Raw genomic sequence first — 21,460 nt, forward strand, 5'->3', positions numbered from 1 at the left:
TAAGAGTCAGGAGAGAAAATTTAGGTTAATTGTTATGTAAAACTTCAGAGCTGTAAGAAAGGTGAGGGCAATGAAACAAGCCATCAAAGGAGGCTGGGATATGGGCATCTGTAGATACATTCAGTGCTAGACTGGACAGCCATCTATCAGAGGTGATTTCAGAATGATCAAATCAAGTCAGCCGTGATAAAAGGGAAGGGCGGGGCAGGGACGAGCAGACTCACTAGAAGGCCTTTAGGACAAACAATGCTTTGATTTTTATCAGCAGGTGCCAGTGAAACAGCATATTGTGTTATCACCAGCATCCGCTTCAATTCTGGATGAGAGCTCGGCCTCTATCATTTTCAGTGGCCTTTTCCCCATAAACTCTCTGGGATCAGGCCTCTCTGTGGCAGGCTGAAACATCTGATATCACAGAACTCCAAGAGAAACTGCACAGGAGAGGAAAATGATTCCCCTCCTCCCCCGATCCCCTACTCTCAGCACTGCGCTTGCACGACTTAAACTCACTGGGCCTTGCCATCTGCCCCCCTCGCTGGCTTTCTCCAGTCAGCCATCTGGCTAACTGAAAAGAAAACACAGGGGGTAGGAGGCAGGGAACTCAGCAACCTTTAGCTCCCTTGACAGATCTGTTTTTTCTTAACCTCCCTTTCAATGATCAGTCCAATTTTTATGAACTGTTGTTGCAAATAATTATCTCTCAATCTTCTGAATGGGTTGCCCCTACTCCCCCGGCAGGCAATTCTGTGTTCAGAATACACTACTTGGAACCTCAAATCTGAAAGCACAATGTGTGCATCAAGGCATGAATGTTCTTTACACGCACAAGTTTCCCTGTGGCAAATTTGACCTGCATTGAAAGAAACAGCTTGTTTGTATGATACATGTAACCACACTGAGCACAGCTATTGATTTATATATCAGTCAGGGATTTTTCTTTTGCCACAGAATGTTGTTGTTGCTCTTACAGTAATTACAATAATAATGTAACAATTCTATGGCCACTGAGGATTTCACAGTTGTCAGCGTGTTGCATGCCCTGGCTTCTTGGGAGTTTTGTAGAGAAAACATGGCTGGAACTCAGATCCTCTTGCTTCAAAAGCTCATTATCACTTAAGCTAGAAGATGAAAAATTGAAATTTCAAAGCTTTTCACCGAACAGACATTCTGAAAAAAAATTATTTGGAAAGATCAAAATGCTTCATTTCAATATTTTTGATCAAAACAAAACATTTTGACATTCCAGAAATTGAAATGTTTGTTTTGGTTTATTGAACTGACCTGAAAGCCTTTGTTTTTGGGAGTTGTAATTTGGGAGCCAGATACCCCCATTCTTGCCTCTGGGCCAGACTCCCCTGGCTAGACTACATGTCAGATGATGCACCCAGATTCATGCATCTCCCATGATGAACCACACAGCTCAGTCAGAGGGAAATCCTCATTGCATTATGGGGCATGTAGTCCTCTGGGGTGCCTGGCCCTTGGAGAGAATGGGAGTCTGAACTACACCTCCTGTAAGGCAATATGCTGATGGGGAAACACAGTGTAATGTTTTGTTGAACTTTGAAATGAAATGCTTTGAATAAGTTCATCGAAATTAAATATTCTGCTTTAGGTCAAACTAAATGTTTTGTACTGGCAACATTGAAATTTTCCCAGGAAAAATTTTGATTTTGTGGAAGCTGCCTTTTTGGTTAGAAAATATTTCTGATGGAACATGCCCAACCAGCTCTGCGCCTAACCCTCTCAAATACGTAAATGAACGTGTGGGCAAAACCCTGCTCGCTTCACTCACACAAGTAGTATCACTAAAAATAACTGGTGAAAACCTGGCCTGACCACAGTCAACAGAAGCTTTGCCATTAACTTCAGTGGGGACCAGATTTCACCCAACAGGACTGTTTGGCCCCATGTATGTATCGATCCACCCAAATATTAGGTTTGCCCCATTATCCCTCCTGCAATTCCACTTGTGTACACTAGAGGCATTAAGGGTGAGATTTTCAAAAGCATGCAGCATTGGCCAAAGTCTGCTCCCACTTAATTTAATAATAAAACTCTCAATTTATTCCAATGGGAGCAGTTTAGGCCAACTCCGTTTATTTACTAGGTATATAAATGCTCTGTGTTGCATTCCTCTTCAGTGGCTATCCATCACAGGCTGTACCCTACCATATTGAAGCATAGATGCTAGAACTAGGGGTGCTGCTGCACCCCCTGGCTTGAAGTGGTTTCCATCATATCCAGGGTTTACAGTTCGGGTCAACAGCTCTCAGCACCCCCACTATAAAAATTGTTCCAGCACCCCTGTGCTGAAGTTAACAAGGATAATTCAGCTCCATTATTGATGGGAGTTTTGGCAGTTATTTTCAGAACAGGGCTACAACCCATTTTAGAAATAGTTAAGAGGGGGGAAAAAACCAAGTCCAATAACTTGCAGTTGAATCGTGCCTGTGTAGCTAATGGGGGGAAAATACAGAGCAGCAAAAAGCAATGAAAGTTTTATAAAGTAGGGAAGATTGTTACTTGCGGTTTTGCTGTCTAACAGTGGTTGTACTTCCTAGAATTGGATCCTTTTACAACTTGCTGTGAAAATCATTTTCTACCACCTGAGAAACATTTAACGTACCTCCCCTATGGCTGCTGGATGCTAAAGACGTTGGGGACATTGAATCATTCCCAGCTCAGGAATGACCTCTTTGTTTCTCATGCTTTCCTGGGCTTGCCAGGATGCAACATTATTGCACAGTATATGGTATGGTGCATCTCAAATTAGAGTCTCCTTGTGGAAGACAGAGAACGAGAGACCACTGCTAATGGATCATGCTGCTCAGGCCACCCCTCATGGAGCTAGAACACAAATATTGAGGACATTCCTAAGGGTACGTCTACACAGCAGCTGGAGGTGTGATTGCCAGCTCAATCAACTAGTGCCATCCATCTATGGCACTGGACAGAACACCTCCCACTACAGTGCAGATGTACCCTACCTGGGTAATCTCCCAGTTTTCTGTCACCAGGAATTTACTGAGCTCTAATTCTAATGAATTCCTTAGGCATCGTAGTACATTTTACAATATTGGGTATGTCTCTGGGCACTCCTATCTGACATACACAAAGCTGAAGAACGTAAACTCCTAACAGGGGGAGTGGAAAATGCCATCAGACTTTGGGATCTTAAACCCCACCCCACCCCTTTTTTTCTTCTCTCTTTTTTTTTTTTTTTTTGCATATGGGTCCTTCTCTAATAGATCTGAACCCCCACAAACTTTGTAGCCTGAATCTCAAGAGGAGGAGAGAAATGTGGGGTTAAAAGATGCAGCGAAGCTGGGACAGCAAGGAGAGGAGCCTTATTTTCACTGAAAGACAATGGGTGTTAGTTTCCTAATGAGTTAAGCTATTAAGTCAATTAGGAACTTTGGAAGTATATTAGTTCCATTTTGCCCATTGGGAACTGAGGCACAGAGAGATCAAAGGCAAAATTTTCCAATCTCATAGGGGTGTTGTGAGGATAAAACCCATTAATAATCCATCCATTACTCAGGTAATATGGTATTGGGGGTTACAGAAGAACATATACAGATAGAAAGGAACAGTCATATCCTAGAAGCTGCAGAGATCAGCAGCAAAGTAATTACAGGTGTGAATCCTTCTTTTTAAAGTATAATCTGCTCCTTGTAAGGAGCACAGACTGAAAACATTTATTTTAAGGAAAATATTGCCTGCCCACACTGCTTGGATCACAGCCAGCTCCAATAGCCCTAATCAGTTTAGCAAACACCAGGAATTCACACGCAAACATATTCCCCAATTTAAAACATGCATATGGGTCAGAATCAGGAATTTAAAAACCCAATATTAAAATGATTTTAAGACCATTTGGAGGGGAAAGTATTATTTTTGAAAGGAGCCCTATATATGTTAAAATGTATTCAATTATCACTGCTAGGACCAAACCACAAGTTAGGGACTCAGATATACTCCATTCCATGTATCAATTTATGATTTACTTTTGTAATAACTGAAGCCATAAGGAACTCATTGAATTACGCTTTATTATTTATGTTGTTGAACAATAATATTTAACTGTATAAAGCCATATATCCACCCTTGAAAATTTTCTCCCCATATGAAATGGATTGTACATTATTGAAATCCGGGCCCCACTGAAGTCAATGGGAATTTTGCCATCAACTTCAATGGGTCCAGGATTTCACTCTCTATGATTTGGTTCAAGGTTGTTAAAAATCTTCAAATGTTGTCACAACAGCAGAGACAGATGCCGGAGATAAAGACAGAAACGGATACACCAAAGGCATTCCCACAACACACCATATGATCAGAAATAAATCCAATTAATCATGTGTTTGAAGCCCTAAAAAGACTTTGGCTGACATTTTCATTGTAGCCTAAGGGAGGTAGACACCCAACTGTCATATACCAGTGCTCATCGGCTCCTGTGAAAATCCCAATTTAGATGAACACACTATTGTGGAACTACAAGAGCAGCAAGCAGATTCCAGCTTTACTCTGGTGAGAACACAAAGAGCCCTTATCTCCCATCACCGAGAGTGAAAATCACCCATCAGGGAGCGCCAAAGCCAGAAATCCCACACACCAGCCACTGCAGGCACTAGCCTGGGACTTGGGAGACCAGCGTTCAAATCCGGCCTTTTCCACAGAGTTCCCGTCTGGCTGCCAGCAACCCCCTCAGTTTCTCTGTGCCTCAGTTCCCCCATCTGTAAATTGGGATATTAATACTTCCTTTCTCCCTGCCTTGTCTATCTAGACAATATACATACAGTCAGGATCTTGTTCAGGGTCTCTAGTAGAAAGACTCACTGACCCTTCTCTCCCGTTCCCCATTATGTTTTCTCCATCTCTTGTTTTTCCCAGTATGACCATTTCCCAAGTATCTGATTTTCTGGACTGTATGCTCTTCAGGTCAGGGACAGTGTATTTTTGCGAACTGTACAGTGCTGAGTGCATCGTTTGGATTAAACAGCGCAATAGGGCACGTGATGTGGAGTTTCCAGAATTATTCTTTGCACAAGACCTTCTTGTGTTGATTATCTACTGATCTGTAATCCCCTAACTACCTGCTGCTGAGAGGAGATGGTTAAAGAGGAGGTACTCCCTTCTCTGAGCTACTCCCGACTCGGACAATCAGGGGAATCACATACAGCCCCTGTGTATTTAAAATGGGATTTAGAGTTATGGAGGAATCTTCGTAGTCTTAGCGTCCAATCACCCCCCATTGTGCTCTGTTAGAATTGATGTCTCCCAGAGCTCTACATGGGGGAAAAAAGCCAGACTATTGTAGCAGCACAAAAATTTCTTGGCAAGAACATCAAAGAGGCAAGCCCGCACTCAGATCCCAGCTGTCCTATTTTATCATTCCTTGCTGAAGCTGAATTGCGACTTTTTGTTTGTTTGTTTTTTGCACAGCCACTTACTCAGCCAGTTCCTCCAAACTCCGATAGACGTCATCGTCGTTCTCTGTGGTCTCCTCTGAAGGGAAGGGTCTGGAAGAGAGGAGAGAAAGTACATTATTGGCAATGCTGACCTCTTGCGCATACAATCATCATTTGCTGCAACCCGTGAGAATTCAGATCAGCACATTGTGTAAACGAGGGGTTGCTTTGGAGCAAAAACATCCATCGGTATTACATGTATTTGTATTACACACAGCCAGCCCCATAGGCATCAGTTTCTGATAAGACCTCTTCTCAGTTTTCAGCTTGGTCATGCTAGAGCACAACGTCAAGGAGACCTGTTAACTATCGCAGCATTAATCAGGATGCTGCAGTCAATGGAGACACGGACAAGACGTAGTTCACATTGTGGCCACTGGCCATAGGTAACCCTAGGGCTCCAATAGGGTTCATCCATGACACAATGTCAGACATGACTTGTCCTTGCCTGCAAGGGCGCAGAGTCATATTTGACATTGTGTTTGTTTCCTCGACTCTGGGGTTTTGCTCTAATACATCCAAATTTCCTGTTGAATACGAGCCCCATGGTGCCTACGGCAATACATACATCTGTGATCACAGGGAAAGGCTTTGTGGGCCCTCTGGGTCTTGATTATCTTGGACTAAGATTTAAAGGTATGTGGCTAGAACACAGTAGCTAGCTCACGCTAACTACTGCTCTCTAAAGCCCTAGTGCAGACAAAGCAGCTCAGATTAATGTGTTCTGAGCTGATCAAGTTGACGCCTAGGCTCCAACAAAACTAGGTTTTATTTGGGGGGCGGGGGATTTGGCAGGGTGCTTGCTGTACTTTCAAGGGAAGCACCACCCCAGACACCAGGCTTAATCGTCTATGGCCTTCCATCTCATGCTGGCATTTATACCTGACGGCAACTGGGCGTTAAAGGCTAACAAATCACAACTCTCCATTCCCACTGAGAGCATTTTTATTATAACTATTTGTTATTTTGTATTGAAGTAGCACCCAGGAGCCTCAGCCTTGAACCAAAACGTCACTGTGCTCGGGGCTGCACAAACGTACCTTTCCTTCTGCAAACACAATTTTACACCCACCGTGGCCTCGCTTAGCACAGGTGACTGACTGTAGCACAAGGTGCAGGGAATTGAAGAATCAAGCAGGGGTGGTGAAACTAGAAGTGTTACCGCACACCCTGGCTTGAAACGGTTTCCATCCTGTCCAGGGTTTACAGGTTTGTTCAATGGCTCTTGCCCCCCCCCCCCCCGGCACTGTACAAATTGTTCCAACACCCCTGGAATCAAATCCAGCATCTGGGTGCCCCATCACGTTCGAGTTCCTGCATGGAATTGGTCCAACCATAATGGCTTCCATCTGCAATGAACAAACATGTCTTCAAGCACAATCCTTGTGAAAAATGGTCTTATTTACTTAAAACTAATAACAGTCCAATCGCTTTAAGCAGTTAAAAGCCCTGGAGGTGGGGGAAATGAACACCAAAAGAAAAAATTAAAAAGGAAGGGGTAGATTAAAAGAGCAAAGAAATAAATTCCTTGGCTCATTCTGAAGCAATAATCAAATAATATATGGAGGAGATGAAAAAATACTGCTTTAATTAAACCCAATATATTATTGCTGGCATAGGCCGCAGTGGGCTAATGTGCTGGTAGGGATGGATGCCTCTAGTTACTAAGCAGTCCCTGTAGAGGGCCTAGCCCATCTTCCATAGTCAAGCTTGCACTTCACTCCAGATGGCCAAGCTGTGATTCCCCGGATTGCGAACCCAATGACCTTTGCTCAGAGCTGCTAGCTGGCTGGTTGAAACTAAATAAAGGCAGAGGGATATCAAAGCTGATCGGTTTCCCCCTCATCATCTATTTGTGGCACTACTGTTAATAGAAATTATAGCAGAGGGGGTGCAGGTAGAGAGAGAGAGAGGGCGGGGGGAGCGGAGAATAAGACGCACGGAAAGGATCCATGAACTGACAGTACAAGTGGTAGTGGATTCCCCACAGCACCGTCCAGCTAACTGTGATACTGCATTTGAGGTTTATGTTGTGGGTGAGCAAAATTGGATACAGGCGAACTTTTAACCACACCCAAGTTTAATTTCCTCCTTTTCCAGTTTCAAACTAGATTGATTCACATGAAAGATTTAATACGTGGCCCAGTGAGCCCCAGATTTTGCTATTCTTGGATCAGTTCACTAGCACTAACCTGCCTTACTTCTCTCCTCCCTTGGCGATCGCATCAGACCGAGTAAGTGTTTCTTAACAGGGCTCAGATCTGCAGTTAGCATGGTTCATAATAACACAGCATCAAGGCACTGACCCAAAAAGGGAAAGGAGCACCACTACCCACTGAGCTGTTAAATTGGCTCAAACTGGGTAAATGGGATCATGTTCTGTGAGTTTGCATTCATGATGCAAACAAGGGAACTTAAGAACATAGTTCAAGACAGCAACTTCTACCAGGCCTAGTCACAAAGAAGCAAGGTTAGGGAGCACAGTCCAGTGTTGCCAACTGTCATGATTTTATCACAAGTTGTGTGAAATTTGCGATTGTTGTTTCTAGCCCTCATGGTTGCAGAGAAAAGCCTGAAAACATGAAGCAAGTGCATCCTAAAGGCTCAGAAACCAGAAGACAAAGAAAAAGAACCTGTAGTGGATTATCTTAACAAATCTCATGGATTTTCAGGGGCTGATTTATGTTTTTTTGAACACTTGTGGCTGGTGATCCCAAGGGTCTGTGGTTTTCATTTTATCAACACATATTTGAGTGGGTGCGTTTCTCGTCTCCTGCTGCAACCCAGGGGTCGATATATAAAAGTGACTAATATAAAAGACATGTGAACCTCAGACAAATCAATTCTGTGCAAGTCGCCAGCTACTAATGCGCTCGGCTAGGATATCATGGAAACTGGTATCACATTCTACTTGAGACAACAAAAACAGAGGAGGTTAAGGAAGTAGGTCGCTGGGCAGCAGGACTACAGTGATTTCAAGGGTGGGAAGAGAGCCCCTCCCTGCCATAGGTTGAGCACAGAATGAATACACATAGGGTGGAAATGCACCCTGCGAAGTGGTCAAGCACCAGGCCTATGTAGCAACTAAGTCCAATGTGTGCTCTCAGTGGGACTGAAGCAGTGAATAATTCTAGTGCGGGCCTTCTGCACAAAGGTGAATTTGACCCTAGTTGAGGAAAAACTTATACATGAGCATAATTAACTCCCTTGCTGGGATGCTGTGAGGCTTAACGTTTAAATGCGTTGAGGGCTTCGGGTAAGGCACGAGAGACCTGCGGCTTTGTTTGATGCCATTCAATGTTTACCGTAACTTGAAATCCGTGACGACTGAAATTCTTCAAACTTAATAAAAAACGAACAGAAATCAAGGAAACCGATCAGTCAATCCAACAATGCCTCGTTGCGTCCTGTCCTCCTACCTTCATTTGAATACAGACTGCTTGGCAACAGGAGCCAGCACAGGACACAGCAGCACCAGACTGGGAATCAAGACACCTGGACTCCGTTCCCAGATCTGTCACTATCACCCTGGGCAAGACATTTAATATTTCTGTGACTTGGTTTCCTCATCTGAAAAATGGGAATAATGATATTGTAATAGGCTGGCAGTGTTTACTCAAAGCAGGTTACCCATCTAGCAAGTGTGGATCCTACCAGTAAAGGTTAAGTGGTTACTATTGACTCAGCATGGAAGGCTGTGTGTTACACCACTGGGACATAAGGGAGATGAGACTGTCTATGGTTGGGGGGAAAATGACCTATGGCGTGGGCTGAGCAGTCCTGAGGGAGGACCCCACGCAACAGCCCGTCCTGAAGAGAACGTTTAAGCTGATCTTTATTTTACATTATGGTTAATACCCCAGTAGGTAAGCTTGGACTTTACATGTTGTGCATCTATAAAGCAGAATGCAAAAGAATCTGGCTCCTCGATATTGATCAAGGGCTTTGAGATCCATAGATGGAATGTGCCACATCCGTGGTAACTATTGTTACTTCGATTGCAAGGTCTTCTGGACACGGACCTTGTTCCCATGCATGTTCTAGAAAGCTCCTAGCACGCTGCTGGTGCTGTAGGAACAACCCCCTGCGCGGCTTGATTGGAAATAAATAAATAAATACAAACAAAAGGAATCACGAAAAGTCATTTTTGTTTTAAACGGTGCTGGTTTAGAAAGAACACTGAAAACATGGTGCACAGCTTTCCCTCTTTTAAACGTCACTTGCTTTTAATCTCTTAAACGGTTTCCTTCCTTCTCTACTGTTCAGCCCGGCAGGAAGCAAGAAGGTAAAACAGTAATTAAGAATAATAAAGTCACACGTTTCCGACTGAAAATCTAGGCTATAGGCTCAATCAGTGGCTATGATAAAGAAATGGCAAAGAGAAAAATATGGGAGAGGTTTTTACAGATTGCAATTTCACGTGCGGTCCCAGGAGTTTCACCTTGACTGGGGAGAAAAACACAAAAGTAAAAGACAGGTCTGGGATTCACAGCCTCTCTCTTTGCAGCCCCAGTTGCTTCAAGGATAACTATAGAAACAAAGAGTGTAATTCAAGAAGAAAACACAGTGAGGAGGAGATTACAAAAATAACTGGAGAGGAAGGATGGTCTTTGTGGTTACGGCTGGAACTTGGAAGACCCCGGTTCTGTTTTCAGCTCGGTCGTAGACTGCCACAAGTACTCCTTTTCTTTTTGTATAACTAGTGTAACTGTGTGCTAGTCCAAGGTTTCAGCCCCGCAGCACACAAGTAGACTGCAGCAGCCGCACAGAGCCTCACTCCATGGTTTCAGGGGGGCTCCACAGGGGTGCAGCAATTCTCCTGCACTGATCAATTGCGGGAACAAGGCTTTACTTGCTTTGTGCTGCATTTTCCCCATCTAGAAAATAGGACAAACAGTCCTTCCTCCCTCCCAGCCTTTGTCTGCCTTGTCTATCTGCACTGTAAGCTCACTGGGGCAAGGAATGTCCCCCACTGTGTTTGCACAGTGTCTAGCACAAAGGGACCCTGATCTCGACTGGGGTCTTCAGGCAGTACTTTGATACTGATTATTATTATTATTAATAAGCTGATTATCTAAAACTTCTCCCTATTTTATATCCAATTTTCTCTTCACTTTGCAGAGAAGAAAGTACATTTCTGCATCTCATGAGACATTAAGAAGAAACCATTATTACAAGAAGAATTTTTTTGTTAACACTTTCCACAGCATTTTCCTTCAGCACATTCAGTGTGTGGTGTGGTGACATGATTTCCTAGCACACACAGTTTATCTATCCAGGATGTTGGTTGGTTTTGGGGTTTTTTTTTTAAGTTTATCTATTAGCCCACCACTGTGCTATCAGGCCTAGATTGAGAATCAGAGTCATAGACATTACAGAGTGAAAACAACCTATTAGTTCATCTCAGTCCCTGCTTACCAAACCAATACAGTCTAGTTCCCTTTCACATACCTACTTCTACTTCCGTGGGAGCAGGATTGAGCCTGACACAAAGCCAGCTGCACCATAACATCAGTGGGGCAGATTTTGTCAAAATTCAACCCATGAGGAACTCAGAGAGGAAGGCTGGCCCAGGGGGTAAGACAACAGCCTAGGTCTTGGGACAACCCAGGTTCAATTCCTTGCCTTGTCACAGACGTCCTGTGTAACCTTGGGCATGTTCTTTCATCTCTCTGTACCTCTGTTCTGCATCTTGTCCCAGGCCATGTTATGAGGCACTCAGACACTGCAGCAATGCAGGCCACTAATGCACCTCAGATAGACAAGCAAAGGACAAATAAAACGGGTCAAATTCCAACCAAGATTTTTTTGAAGCACTTAACATAGACGACGAACACACATTAATGAACGTGCTAAAAAGGAGGCCGACCCGTAGCAACACTACACGAAGGGCAACCTGTGCCCCAGGCTCTGAAGGGGGAAGCCAGGTGAAGTGCATGCATCTATGCTGTTCATCCAATTCTTACAGCACTTTCTTGTATTCCCTGCTTTCCATGAGATCACCTTCCAGGGACCTTTTAACAGGTTCCCTTCCAGAAGAGCTCATGACTTGTGTCGAGGAAATGAAGTTTTCCACTTCAGCTAGCCGGCGTGACAGATTCTGTGTCTTTGTGAAAAGAGCATCCCTCTCTCATTTTTGTCCCATGATGATACATGGGTCAAAGCTAACTTACAAAAAAAAAAAAACAATAACAACCACCTACACTAGGTGAACTTTTAACCTAACCATTCTTGGCTAAACATACCCAGTTTGCAGGGTAGTTTTTGGTTAACGTTCGTATTTAGATATACTGAGGTAGCCCCTTATTTTTGGCATTAGTCCATATGGAGCTACAGTGGGTTATCTAAAATATTGGGATCAATGGTGCTTTTATACAGACATGGGATCGAACCATAAAATTCAGACCCAGACGTGAACTCCCACAAAGTTCGAGGCGTTCAGAGCTGGTGTATAAATTTGGGCCTGTTTGTATTTTATTATTTAGCTCACCTTCCCCCCGCCCCCACCTCCTTTCTTTAAAGGGCACTAAAAGCTGACAATTCCCCTGGAGCACGAACCCTTCAAATCTCCAAGTATGACAACTTCAGAATCAACATCAGATGTACGCACACCCTGGAAAGATCTTCAAAGGGAGCTGGGAGAGTTAGAACCCTAATCCCACCAAAACTCAAAGGGAGGTGAACACCTCACTCTTTTTGAAAATTCCAGGCCCAATTCTAATAGGAAAACGGGCAAAGCCAAGTAAGGTTCCCCCTTATCTGCAGAGAGCGAATGCATTCAGTTATCAGCAGTCAAAATACGGGTTCAGAGAAAGAAAATGAGGCTGCTTCAGGATTGGCAACTTGCGATATTGAGCCCTGGATGAGCTCTCACTACAAGCCATCAGAATTAGAAGTGCTTGGAATGTCAGCTTTCCAAAAAAGACTGACAACTTGTTTGTTTCTTGCCTTGGGGGCTCAGGAGATATACTGTACAGTCACATCATTCGGATTACTGTCTTGCTTTGCAACACTCCTTCCAAAACATACTCAGGTTCCAGTATGATTTGAGCAGCCACAATCTCAACAATCGCTAGGCCTAAAATTAAAATTCTCTTGCTGTATCTCTTATGAAGGCAGCTTGAAATGAAGCTTTCGGTTAGCACAGGGCATTAGAGCCTCATTCTACTTTCTCATTAGTTTTACACCTGTGTAACTCCACAGACTTCAGTGAAATCGGCCCCAATTTAAACTCACGTACATGAGAGGAGAGTCAGGTTCTTAGGGTGAGATTTTCAGAAGCCTCTCTCCCCCCGCATACCCTCCAACAGCTTGAAATGGGACTTCTGCACCTCACTCTCTCAGGCATCTTTGACAAACCCCACTTTAACCCCTTAATCCAGTGCTTTGAGAGAAGTCAACCCCTAAAACTACCTCAGAAATGAAATGAGCGAGAAAAGCAAGTCAGCAATAGCGGTGGCGTTTTAAGGCCTGGTAACTCATGACCTATCAGGCACTTGCATATAACAATCAAATGGTTTCAGGGGGAAGTAAACTTCTCTAAACAGCAGCCCAGGAATAGGGATCTAAGTCAGTTTCTATCCAAAGCGGCAGGATTCCAATGCATAGGTACCACAATAAGATACATAAAGAAGAAGACAGTATATCGATCTCAAAACAAGGGGGGGCGGTAAGAATGGTTATTCACTTTCTGTGCAAGGGGAAACTAAAGCAGAAACAGATTAAATGGCATGCTCAAGGCCATACAGCAAGGTTGTGGCAGAGCTGGGAACAGAAATCAGGTCCACTGATTCCCACTCCAGTGTCTATTCTATTCTATATAGGTTCTAAAACCACCCTCCTCACCATAGTATTTGAGTGCCTTCCAGCTGTGCATTAAGCAATGTAACTAATAACATCTGTTATGTATCAGGGGATAACCGTGTTAGTCTGTATCCACAAAAACAACAAGGAGTCCGGTGGCACCTTAAAGACGAACAGATTTATTTGAGCATAAGCTTTCACGGGTAAAAACCCCACTTCTTCAGACACATGGAGTGAAAATTACAGATGCAGACATAAATATACTGACACATGAAGAGAAGGGAGTTACCTCACAAGTGGAGAACCAGTGTTGACAGGGCGAATTCGATCAGGGTGGATGTAGTCCACTCCCAATAATAGATGAGGAGGTGTCAATTCCAGGAGAGGCAAAACTGCTTTTGTAATGAGCCAGCCACTCCCAGTCCCTATTCAAGCCCAAATTAATGATGTTAAATTTGCAAATGAATTTTAGTTCTGTTGTTTCTCTTTGAAGTCTGTTTCTGAAGTTTTTTTGTTCAAATACAGCTACTTTCAAATCTATTATAGAATATCCAGGAAGATTGAAGTGTTCTCCTACTGGCTTTTGTATGTTACCATTCCTGATGTCCGATTTGTGTCCATTTATTCTTTTACATAGGGACTGTCCGGTTTGGCCAATGTACATGGCAGAGAGGCATTGCTGGCACATGATGGCGTATATCACATTAGTAGACGTGCAGGTGAATGAGCCCCTGATGGTGTGGCTGATGTGGTTGGGTCCTCTGACGGTGTTGCTAGAGTAGATATGGGGACAGAGTAGGCAATGAGGTTTGCTAAAAGGATTGGTTCCTCGGTTAGTGTTTCTGGGGTGTGGTGTGTAGTTGCTAGTGAGTATTTGCTTGAGGTTGGGGGGCTGTCTGTAAGCGAGGACTGGCCTGTCTCTCAAGGTCTGGGAGAGTGAGGGATTGTTTTCCAGGATAGGTTGTAGATCATTGATAATGTGCTGGAGAAGTTTTAGCTGGGGGCTGCACGTGATGGCCAGTGGTGTTCTGTTATTTTCCTTGTTGGGCCTGTCCTGAAGTAGGTGATTTCTGGGTACCTGTCTTGCTCTGTAAATCTGTTTTCTCACTTCCCAAGGTGGGTATTGTAGTTTTAAGAATGGTTGATAAAGATCTTGTAGGTGTTTGTCTCTGTCTGAGGGATTGGAGCAAATTTGGTTGTATCTTAGGGCTTGGCTGTAAACAATGGATCGTGTGATGTGTCCTGGATGGAAGCTGGAGGCATGTAGGTAAGTATAGCGGTCAGTAGGTTTCTGGTATAGGGTGGTGTTTATGTGACTATCGCTTATTTGCACTGTAGTGTCCATAAAGTGGATCTCTTGTGTAGACTGGTCCAGGCTGAGGTTGATGGTGGGGTGGAAATTATTGAAATCCAGGTGGAATTCTTCAAGGGCCTCCTTCCCGTGGGTCCATATGATGAAGATGTCATCAATGTAGTGCAAGAAGAGGAGGGGCACTAGGGGACGAGAGCTGAGGAAGCGTTCTAAGTCAGTCATAAAAATGTTGGCATGCTGTCAAGCCATGCGGGTACCCATAGCAGTGCCGCTGACTTGAAGGTTATAAGTTGTCTCCAAATCTGAAATGGTTGTGGGTGAGGACAAAGTTACAAAGCTCAGCCACCAGGTGTGCCATGGCCTCATCAGGGATACTGTTCTTGACAGCTTGTAGTCCATCCTCATGTGGAATATTGGTATAAAGAGCTTCTATATCCATGGTGGCCAGGATGGGGTTTTCAGGAAGATCACCAATGCATTGTAGTTTCCTCAGAAAGTCGGTGGCGTCTCAAAGATAGCTAGGAGTGATGGTAGCGTAGGGTCTGAGGAGAGATTCCAAATAGCCAGATAATCCTGCTGTCAGGGTGCCAATGCCTGAGATGATGGGGCATCCACTGTTTCCAGGTTTATGGATCTTGGGTAGCAGATAGAATACCCCTGGTTGGGGCTCTGAGGGTGTGACCATGTAGATTTGTTTCCGTGCAGTAGCAGGGAGTTTCTTGCGCAGATGGTGTAGTTTCTTTTGATACTCCTCAGTGGGCTCGGAAGATAATGGCCTGTAGAATGTGGTGTTGGAGAGTTGCCTGGCAGCCTCCTGTTCGTTATGACTAGAGCACCTCCTTTGCCAGCCCCTTTGATTATAACGTCAGAGTTGTTTCTGAGGCTGTGGATGGCATTGCATTCTGTACGACTGAAGTTATAGGGCAAGTGATGCTGTTTGTTCACAATTTCAGCCTGTGCACGTCTGTGGAAGCACTCTCTGTAGAAGTCCAGTCTGTCATTTCAACTATCAGGAGGAGCCCACGCAGAATTATTCTTCTTGTCGTGTTGGTAGGAGGGTTCCTGTGGGTCAGTGCGCTGTTCAGTGGTGTGTTGAAAATATTCCTTAAGTCGGAGACGACAAAAGTAGGCTTCCAGATCACCACAGAACGGTATCATGTTCGTGGGGGTGGTGGGGCAGAAAGAGAGTCCCCGAGATAGGATAGACTCTTCCACCGGACACAGTGTGTGGTTGGATAGATTAACAATATTGTTAGGTGAGTTGAGGGTACCATTGTTGTAGCCACCTCTGGCATGTAGGAGTTTAGATAGTTTACTGTCCTTTTTCCTCTGTAGCGAAGTGAAGTGTGTGTTGTAAATGGCTTGTCTCGTTTTTGTGAAGTCTAGCCACGTGGAAGTTTGTGTGGAAGGTTGGTTTTGTATGAGAGTCGCCAGTTTTGAGAGCTCATTCTTGATCTTCTCCTGTCTGCTGTACAGGATGCTGATCAGGTGGTTCCTCAGTTTCTTTGAGAATGTGTGGCACAGTCTCTCACCATAGTCAGTGTAGTATGTCGATTGCAATGGATTTTTTTTACCTTCAGTCCATTTGTTATGATGTCCATCTGTTTGCATTTGGAGAGGAAGATGATGTCTGTCTCTATCTATGTGAGTTTTTTGCTGAGGTTGATGGATTTCCATAACATCTGTTATGGGTGGTTTCTACTTTCTTTCTCCCCAGGGAAGAACTGTGTGCACACTGGAGTGTTTTGTTTTGGCAGGGTTTGGGTGATTTTTATTAGCTGTCCACGTTGCTCTGTGTTTATCTCAAAGAAGGCCAGTCAGAGACGTGCGCCCGGCACTTGGAGCAGAAAGTGGTGAAATTTGTGATGGTTCTTATTCCCTCCGGGAGTTTGTTGCCCAGTCTCAGACTAGTCTCCAAGAAAGCTCTGTCCCCTGCACAGACGTGCATTGCCCTTTCCAGGGGTAACAATCTCTCTTATTTTACATTATAAAAATATACTTTGTTTCCTACTCAATCTCCCCTACACAGCAGCCGTTGGCCATGATCTTCCCCAAACATCCCTTAAGCCTTGGGAGCAGCTAGACCCTGATCCTAATTGCACTGAAGTCAATGGCAAAACTCCAAGCAACTTCAAATGTTTCTGGAACAACCCCCTGCAGAATTAAGATAATAAACCTCCCAGAGTAAGTTTCTTAACAGACAGAAAACACAGCGTTCAGCAATGTGTCATTTCCAGAGAACAAAGAACAAATCACAAGTAGGACTGATCCGATGCATTTGATTTATAGTCTTCCAAAAGGAGGAGAGATACTGTGTAATTTGTTATGGAATTTGGAATGAAGTTCTTTTTTTAAAAAACAAAACACAACAACGATTACAGCGGAAAATGAGCACTCTTGGCATGCAATGCAAAGTACGTCCCTGATCTTATGAAACACTTAGGGTATTTTCCGGGTCAGAGAGCTTGTGTGCATGTGATACAGTGTTTTCCTGGAGCTTAAACAACTCAGAAGCAAATGCAGAAATAATCCTGTCACCAAATATGACATACATGGGTACAATAAATTAATATCTGAGGAGCCGCCTAATATGAAAAAAAACAACGAATCACTCCGGTCACCCTGTGCTGTGATGGGTTTGTACCCTGGCCATGTCCTGTGTGTATGTGGATACTGGAGTGTATATTGCAAGTGTGTGCACGCATGTGTAACCCACACACCTCCGGGGTGTGGTGTTCTGTCCTCTGTAGTGGCACCGAGACCACTTACAGATTGAGTCTGCTGCAGCCTTACCTAATAAACATGTGGCTTTCAGCTCATGCCAGAGAGGCTCATGCATTTAGCTCCAGAGGTTCGATTCCGACGTCCGGGGTCAGTCGGTGTTACACGTGCGTGCACACAAACCCACCCTCCATTCTGACGGACACAGCACAGCCCGTGTGTTGCTTGGCTGCTATCCCTTGTGCATTATTAAATGGGAACAGCTAGATAAACTGCAACTTGACGTTAACAGACAGAAACGGGAAGATTTATTCCTAATTATGTTTTCATCATCTGAGATCTGGGCCCAGAAACCGAAAGCCAGGCTGCAGACATCTTGGGGGTGCGGTCAGAGAATGCTCAGGGTCATGGAGATGGCTCATTTTACTAAGATGATTTCCCATATTAGCTTGTTAGAGGCAAACCATGTTGTAATACAACACAGAGGAAGCTGCCTTATTTGTTTCCCATCCCTGGAGGTATGCAGTCCTTATGGAAGTGAAGGACCATTGGCACGGCTAAAGGCCAGCCATGGTATCAGACAAGTGCTGCCCAAACTTCTCACTCCTTGTTCTGTTACAGTCCCGGTCAGCAGCACCCCACCTGTTTCAGTTTGTGGCCACTGAAGCAGAGGCTCCATGCAAATGACTTTGTGATGTGGGCGAACATCCACCAGGGACTAGGATGAGATGACTCACCCCTAGCAGAGCTGACCCCATCCCTCTAAGGGCCTCAGGGCTGACACGCTACCCTGAGCTCTGCCCTGCCTTTTTTCCCAACCCATACTTTTTAAAACCTGCCTTTTAAAGGGCTAAAGTTATGCATGTGCCACCGGTGAAATGGTGGCTGCTTCCACTGGAGCATTTCACGACAAGCGCAATGGACCAAATCCTCTGCTGGTGCAAACTGGCTGAGCTACGGAGGATCTGGCCCAATCACTTTTTACTGACATAATCATCAGACTTTGTCACTTGTGGTTATTCCGTAAAGTTAGGGGCTGGATTTTACGTCCAGTGAAACCCAGGGGAGCTTTGCTATTGGTTTCAACGCAGAGGCAAGGCCCGGGCAGAGGGGCGTGCAAGGAAGACAGGATAGAATGACACTGATCTAAAGTGGGAGTGGCTATATGTTCCATAAGCACCAATAAGAGCAACTGAACATGGGAGTTTTTTCCTTTCACCAATAGGAAATTAACACCGATGCCCTTGCAATTCAGGCAGAATATAACACAGATCATCATCCTGTACTGATAGGGATGGTCACACCGGGAAGCTCTATTTGCTGGACAGCTCTGCCACACTTAAGGGCATAGGTCCCCATTTTCAAATGGGTACCTAAGGTTAGGCACTTAAATCCATATTTAGGCACCTACATAAGCTCATTTTTCAGAATTGCAGACAGTGGCTAGAGAAGTCAATAAGAAGCAACGGCGCTAAGCATTGCTAAGAGTTAGTTCACTTTCACTTAGACACCTAAATGTGGATTTAGGTGCCGCAGTCTGAAAACTTTGGCCTTAATGCTTGTAGCTACGCAACCAGCAGAGGAGGCTTCAGCCAGGATCCGTTTCTTGGTGGTCACAAAATATCACACTCTCTCTCTTCTGTATAGATGGAGGAGGAAGTCATTTAACACCACCTGTGAAATCCATAGGTAAATCTAAGCTGGGGTTTTGGGTTCATCTGAAAGTCCATCAGCACCCCTAGTGCAAGTCTCGAATCTGTTCACAAGGTTGTATGATAGAGTCCCTTTTGCCACAGAGATAGACCTGAACCAAAACCCTAGATCCAGTTCCCTTCCCCACTTGCTCAAATCTTTGGGATATTCAAAGTCTCCATCTCGATTTTACAGTTTGCTCCGGGGACAGATCCTCAACTGGTGTAACCCCTTTCCTTCTTAGTAATCATTTATATTGCGACTGCTGCATAAATAAGACTATTTGAGAAATCAAGAGAGAACAGGATAGTTTAGCTAGTTTAAGAACGAACTCCCCTAAAGTTGGGCAGGATTTGAAATGTTTTGAAGAAACGTACAGAGGAAGCACAACGAAACTTGAAGGCAAGGTGCAACGCCACCAAGATTATAACCTCACAAGTTGAACCTCACTTTAGAAATGGCACTTTCAGTATAAGCTTTTTTTGTGCCCAATTGTCAGGCGGCCTGAATGGACATAGCTCCACTGGCTTCAAAGAAGGGATGCTGATTTACAGCAGAGAAAGATCTGGCCCTTTGCTGTCAGTGGACCATTTTCAACACTCCCTTGTTGGCCTGGAGCCATTGTCACACCTGTGTGACTGGGGGAAACAGTTGCAGAGTGCGAGTGCAGATGGAGGTTATTCTAAACGCTAAATGGAAATAAGGAGGTGGGCTTCCGGTAAAATAGAACTTTTCAAGGCACGTCAGTACGGAGGACTTGACAGCTTCCTTTCAATAATTAAACATGCAGCTTCTGATGCTGCACCCTGATTGGCTGAGACGGTTTGGAACTCCAGGGCATGGCTTATAATAAATCTCATCTATAAAAAAATAATCACAACTGTCACAACATGCAGACATAGCTTTCTGTGACAAAGAGCTTCTACTCCGACCAATCAGTCCTGGACAAGCAATTGCCGCTCATATGGCACACTTAGTGAAGGTCACTTTTCAGGCATCGCCTTAGGTTTCTCCTGCATCTATACAGCCCTCCTGGGATATAAGGGTCTAGATGTTTTGTGGGTAGCCAATGATCCATCCAAGAAGCCAGGTGATGGTTTGATTGGTTGGTGTTAAGTACTTCCAACGGATTGAAAATATACTCACCCCGCAATTTAAAAAAAAAAATGTTTAACACCAGGTTTCCTGGAACACTAAGGGTATGTCTACACTGCAGTTAAACACCCACCCCTGGCCCATGACAGCTGACGGGTTAACTGATGGAGTCAGCAGCAGAGCCAGGGTGAGAATTTGGGGGTTGCTGGGCTTGTTTTCGGGCTTGTTTTCACTGTGGCATTAGCACAAAGTATAACCCAAGTGTTGCCCCTAACCCAACTTCCATCCACACACAAAGCTCTCTACTCGTTAGGTGATGCTTTCAGCTCAAGCTAGCTGCATGTCACAGGGGTTAAGGGATGGGAAGGGTCTGTTTGAAGCTTCAGGGCTGCTGATGCTTGAGCGAAGAATGCAACAGTTCAAGTGAGCGCAACTCATCAGTGGCTGATCCAATCACTCTGGGTAGCTGGAGCGTTGTTTTGCAGTGTAGCAGCTCTCCCGTGAGCTAGGCTAGCTCCAGTGGACTAACTCCAGCAGTGAAGACATGCCCTGAATCACTTGCAGAGGTCATTCCTGAGAGACAGCCTCCTTCCACTGGAGAGATGCCTGACTGGGCATCACTAGTCCTTTCCACAATTCCTTCTGGAGAACAAGGCCTGGCCACATTGCAGGGCATGGGCAAAATGGGGAGCTCCTTGAGGTTCCGATAACGATGAGCATGAGAGGAGTGAAAAACGGAAGTACTTCTGGCTAGGGCCACTTCATATAACAAGGTCTCAACTACACATATATACGTATTGTAATTGTGTGCACACATACATGTTTCTTCCACATGCACATAGGATGGCCGCCATCTTGGCCAGTAAGCTGCGAATTGAACCAAGGGACCACCAGAGCTGACAGCATGAGTTGCTATAACTTAATCTAAAGAATCAAGGCTCTGTAGCTCTGGCTGAAGCAGACACAAAGCTGTAGATTGGGCACAGAGAGGGACCTGTAAAACACAAACACACGCACCAAACTCCACTACCCAACACTTGAAATACTCTGACATTAGGGGCTGAGTAGGGCCACATGATGTACTTTTTCGTAAAGGGAACAGCACTATTCTGAGCTCAAGCACACCAACCCTCTTCAGACTGAGAAATCGGAAAGACAGACCAAGCCATAAGCCATGGCAGCTTTTAGCTATTAGGTCACAAAATGCCCCTGATTACTAACCTCATCATTGCCAAACCAAAGAAAGCAATAGCTCAGCCAAAATTCACAATTCTTAATCGCTCTCTGCTGACTCTACCTTCAGAAATATAAAGATAAGTGACATCTATGCATCCAAGAGCCAGAATGTGCAGAACTGCAATGC

The 21,460-nt window shown here is 44.5% G+C and overlaps 1 protein-coding gene across 8 annotated transcripts in view; it reads right to left on the reverse strand.

Annotated features, from left to right (window-relative positions):
• VAV2 (vav guanine nucleotide exchange factor 2) overlaps window positions 1-21,460 on the reverse strand; it is a 314,011-nt gene that overhangs the window by 79,704 nt on the left and 212,847 nt on the right. For all 8 annotated transcript variants that reach the window (XM_075120343.1, XM_048823167.2, XM_048823163.2 and 5 more), the window contains exon 4: window positions 5,457-5,525. In XM_075120343.1, the coding sequence (XP_074976444.1) occupies window positions 5,457-5,525 (69 nt within the window). The remainder of the gene's footprint in view (window positions 1-5,456; window positions 5,526-21,460) is intronic.

Source organism: Caretta caretta, chromosome 16 (genome assembly GCF_965140235.1).
Source record: "Caretta caretta isolate rCarCar2 chromosome 16, rCarCar1.hap1, whole genome shotgun sequence".
In the NCBI taxonomy this organism is placed as follows: Eukaryota; Metazoa; Chordata; order Testudines; family Cheloniidae; genus Caretta; species Caretta caretta.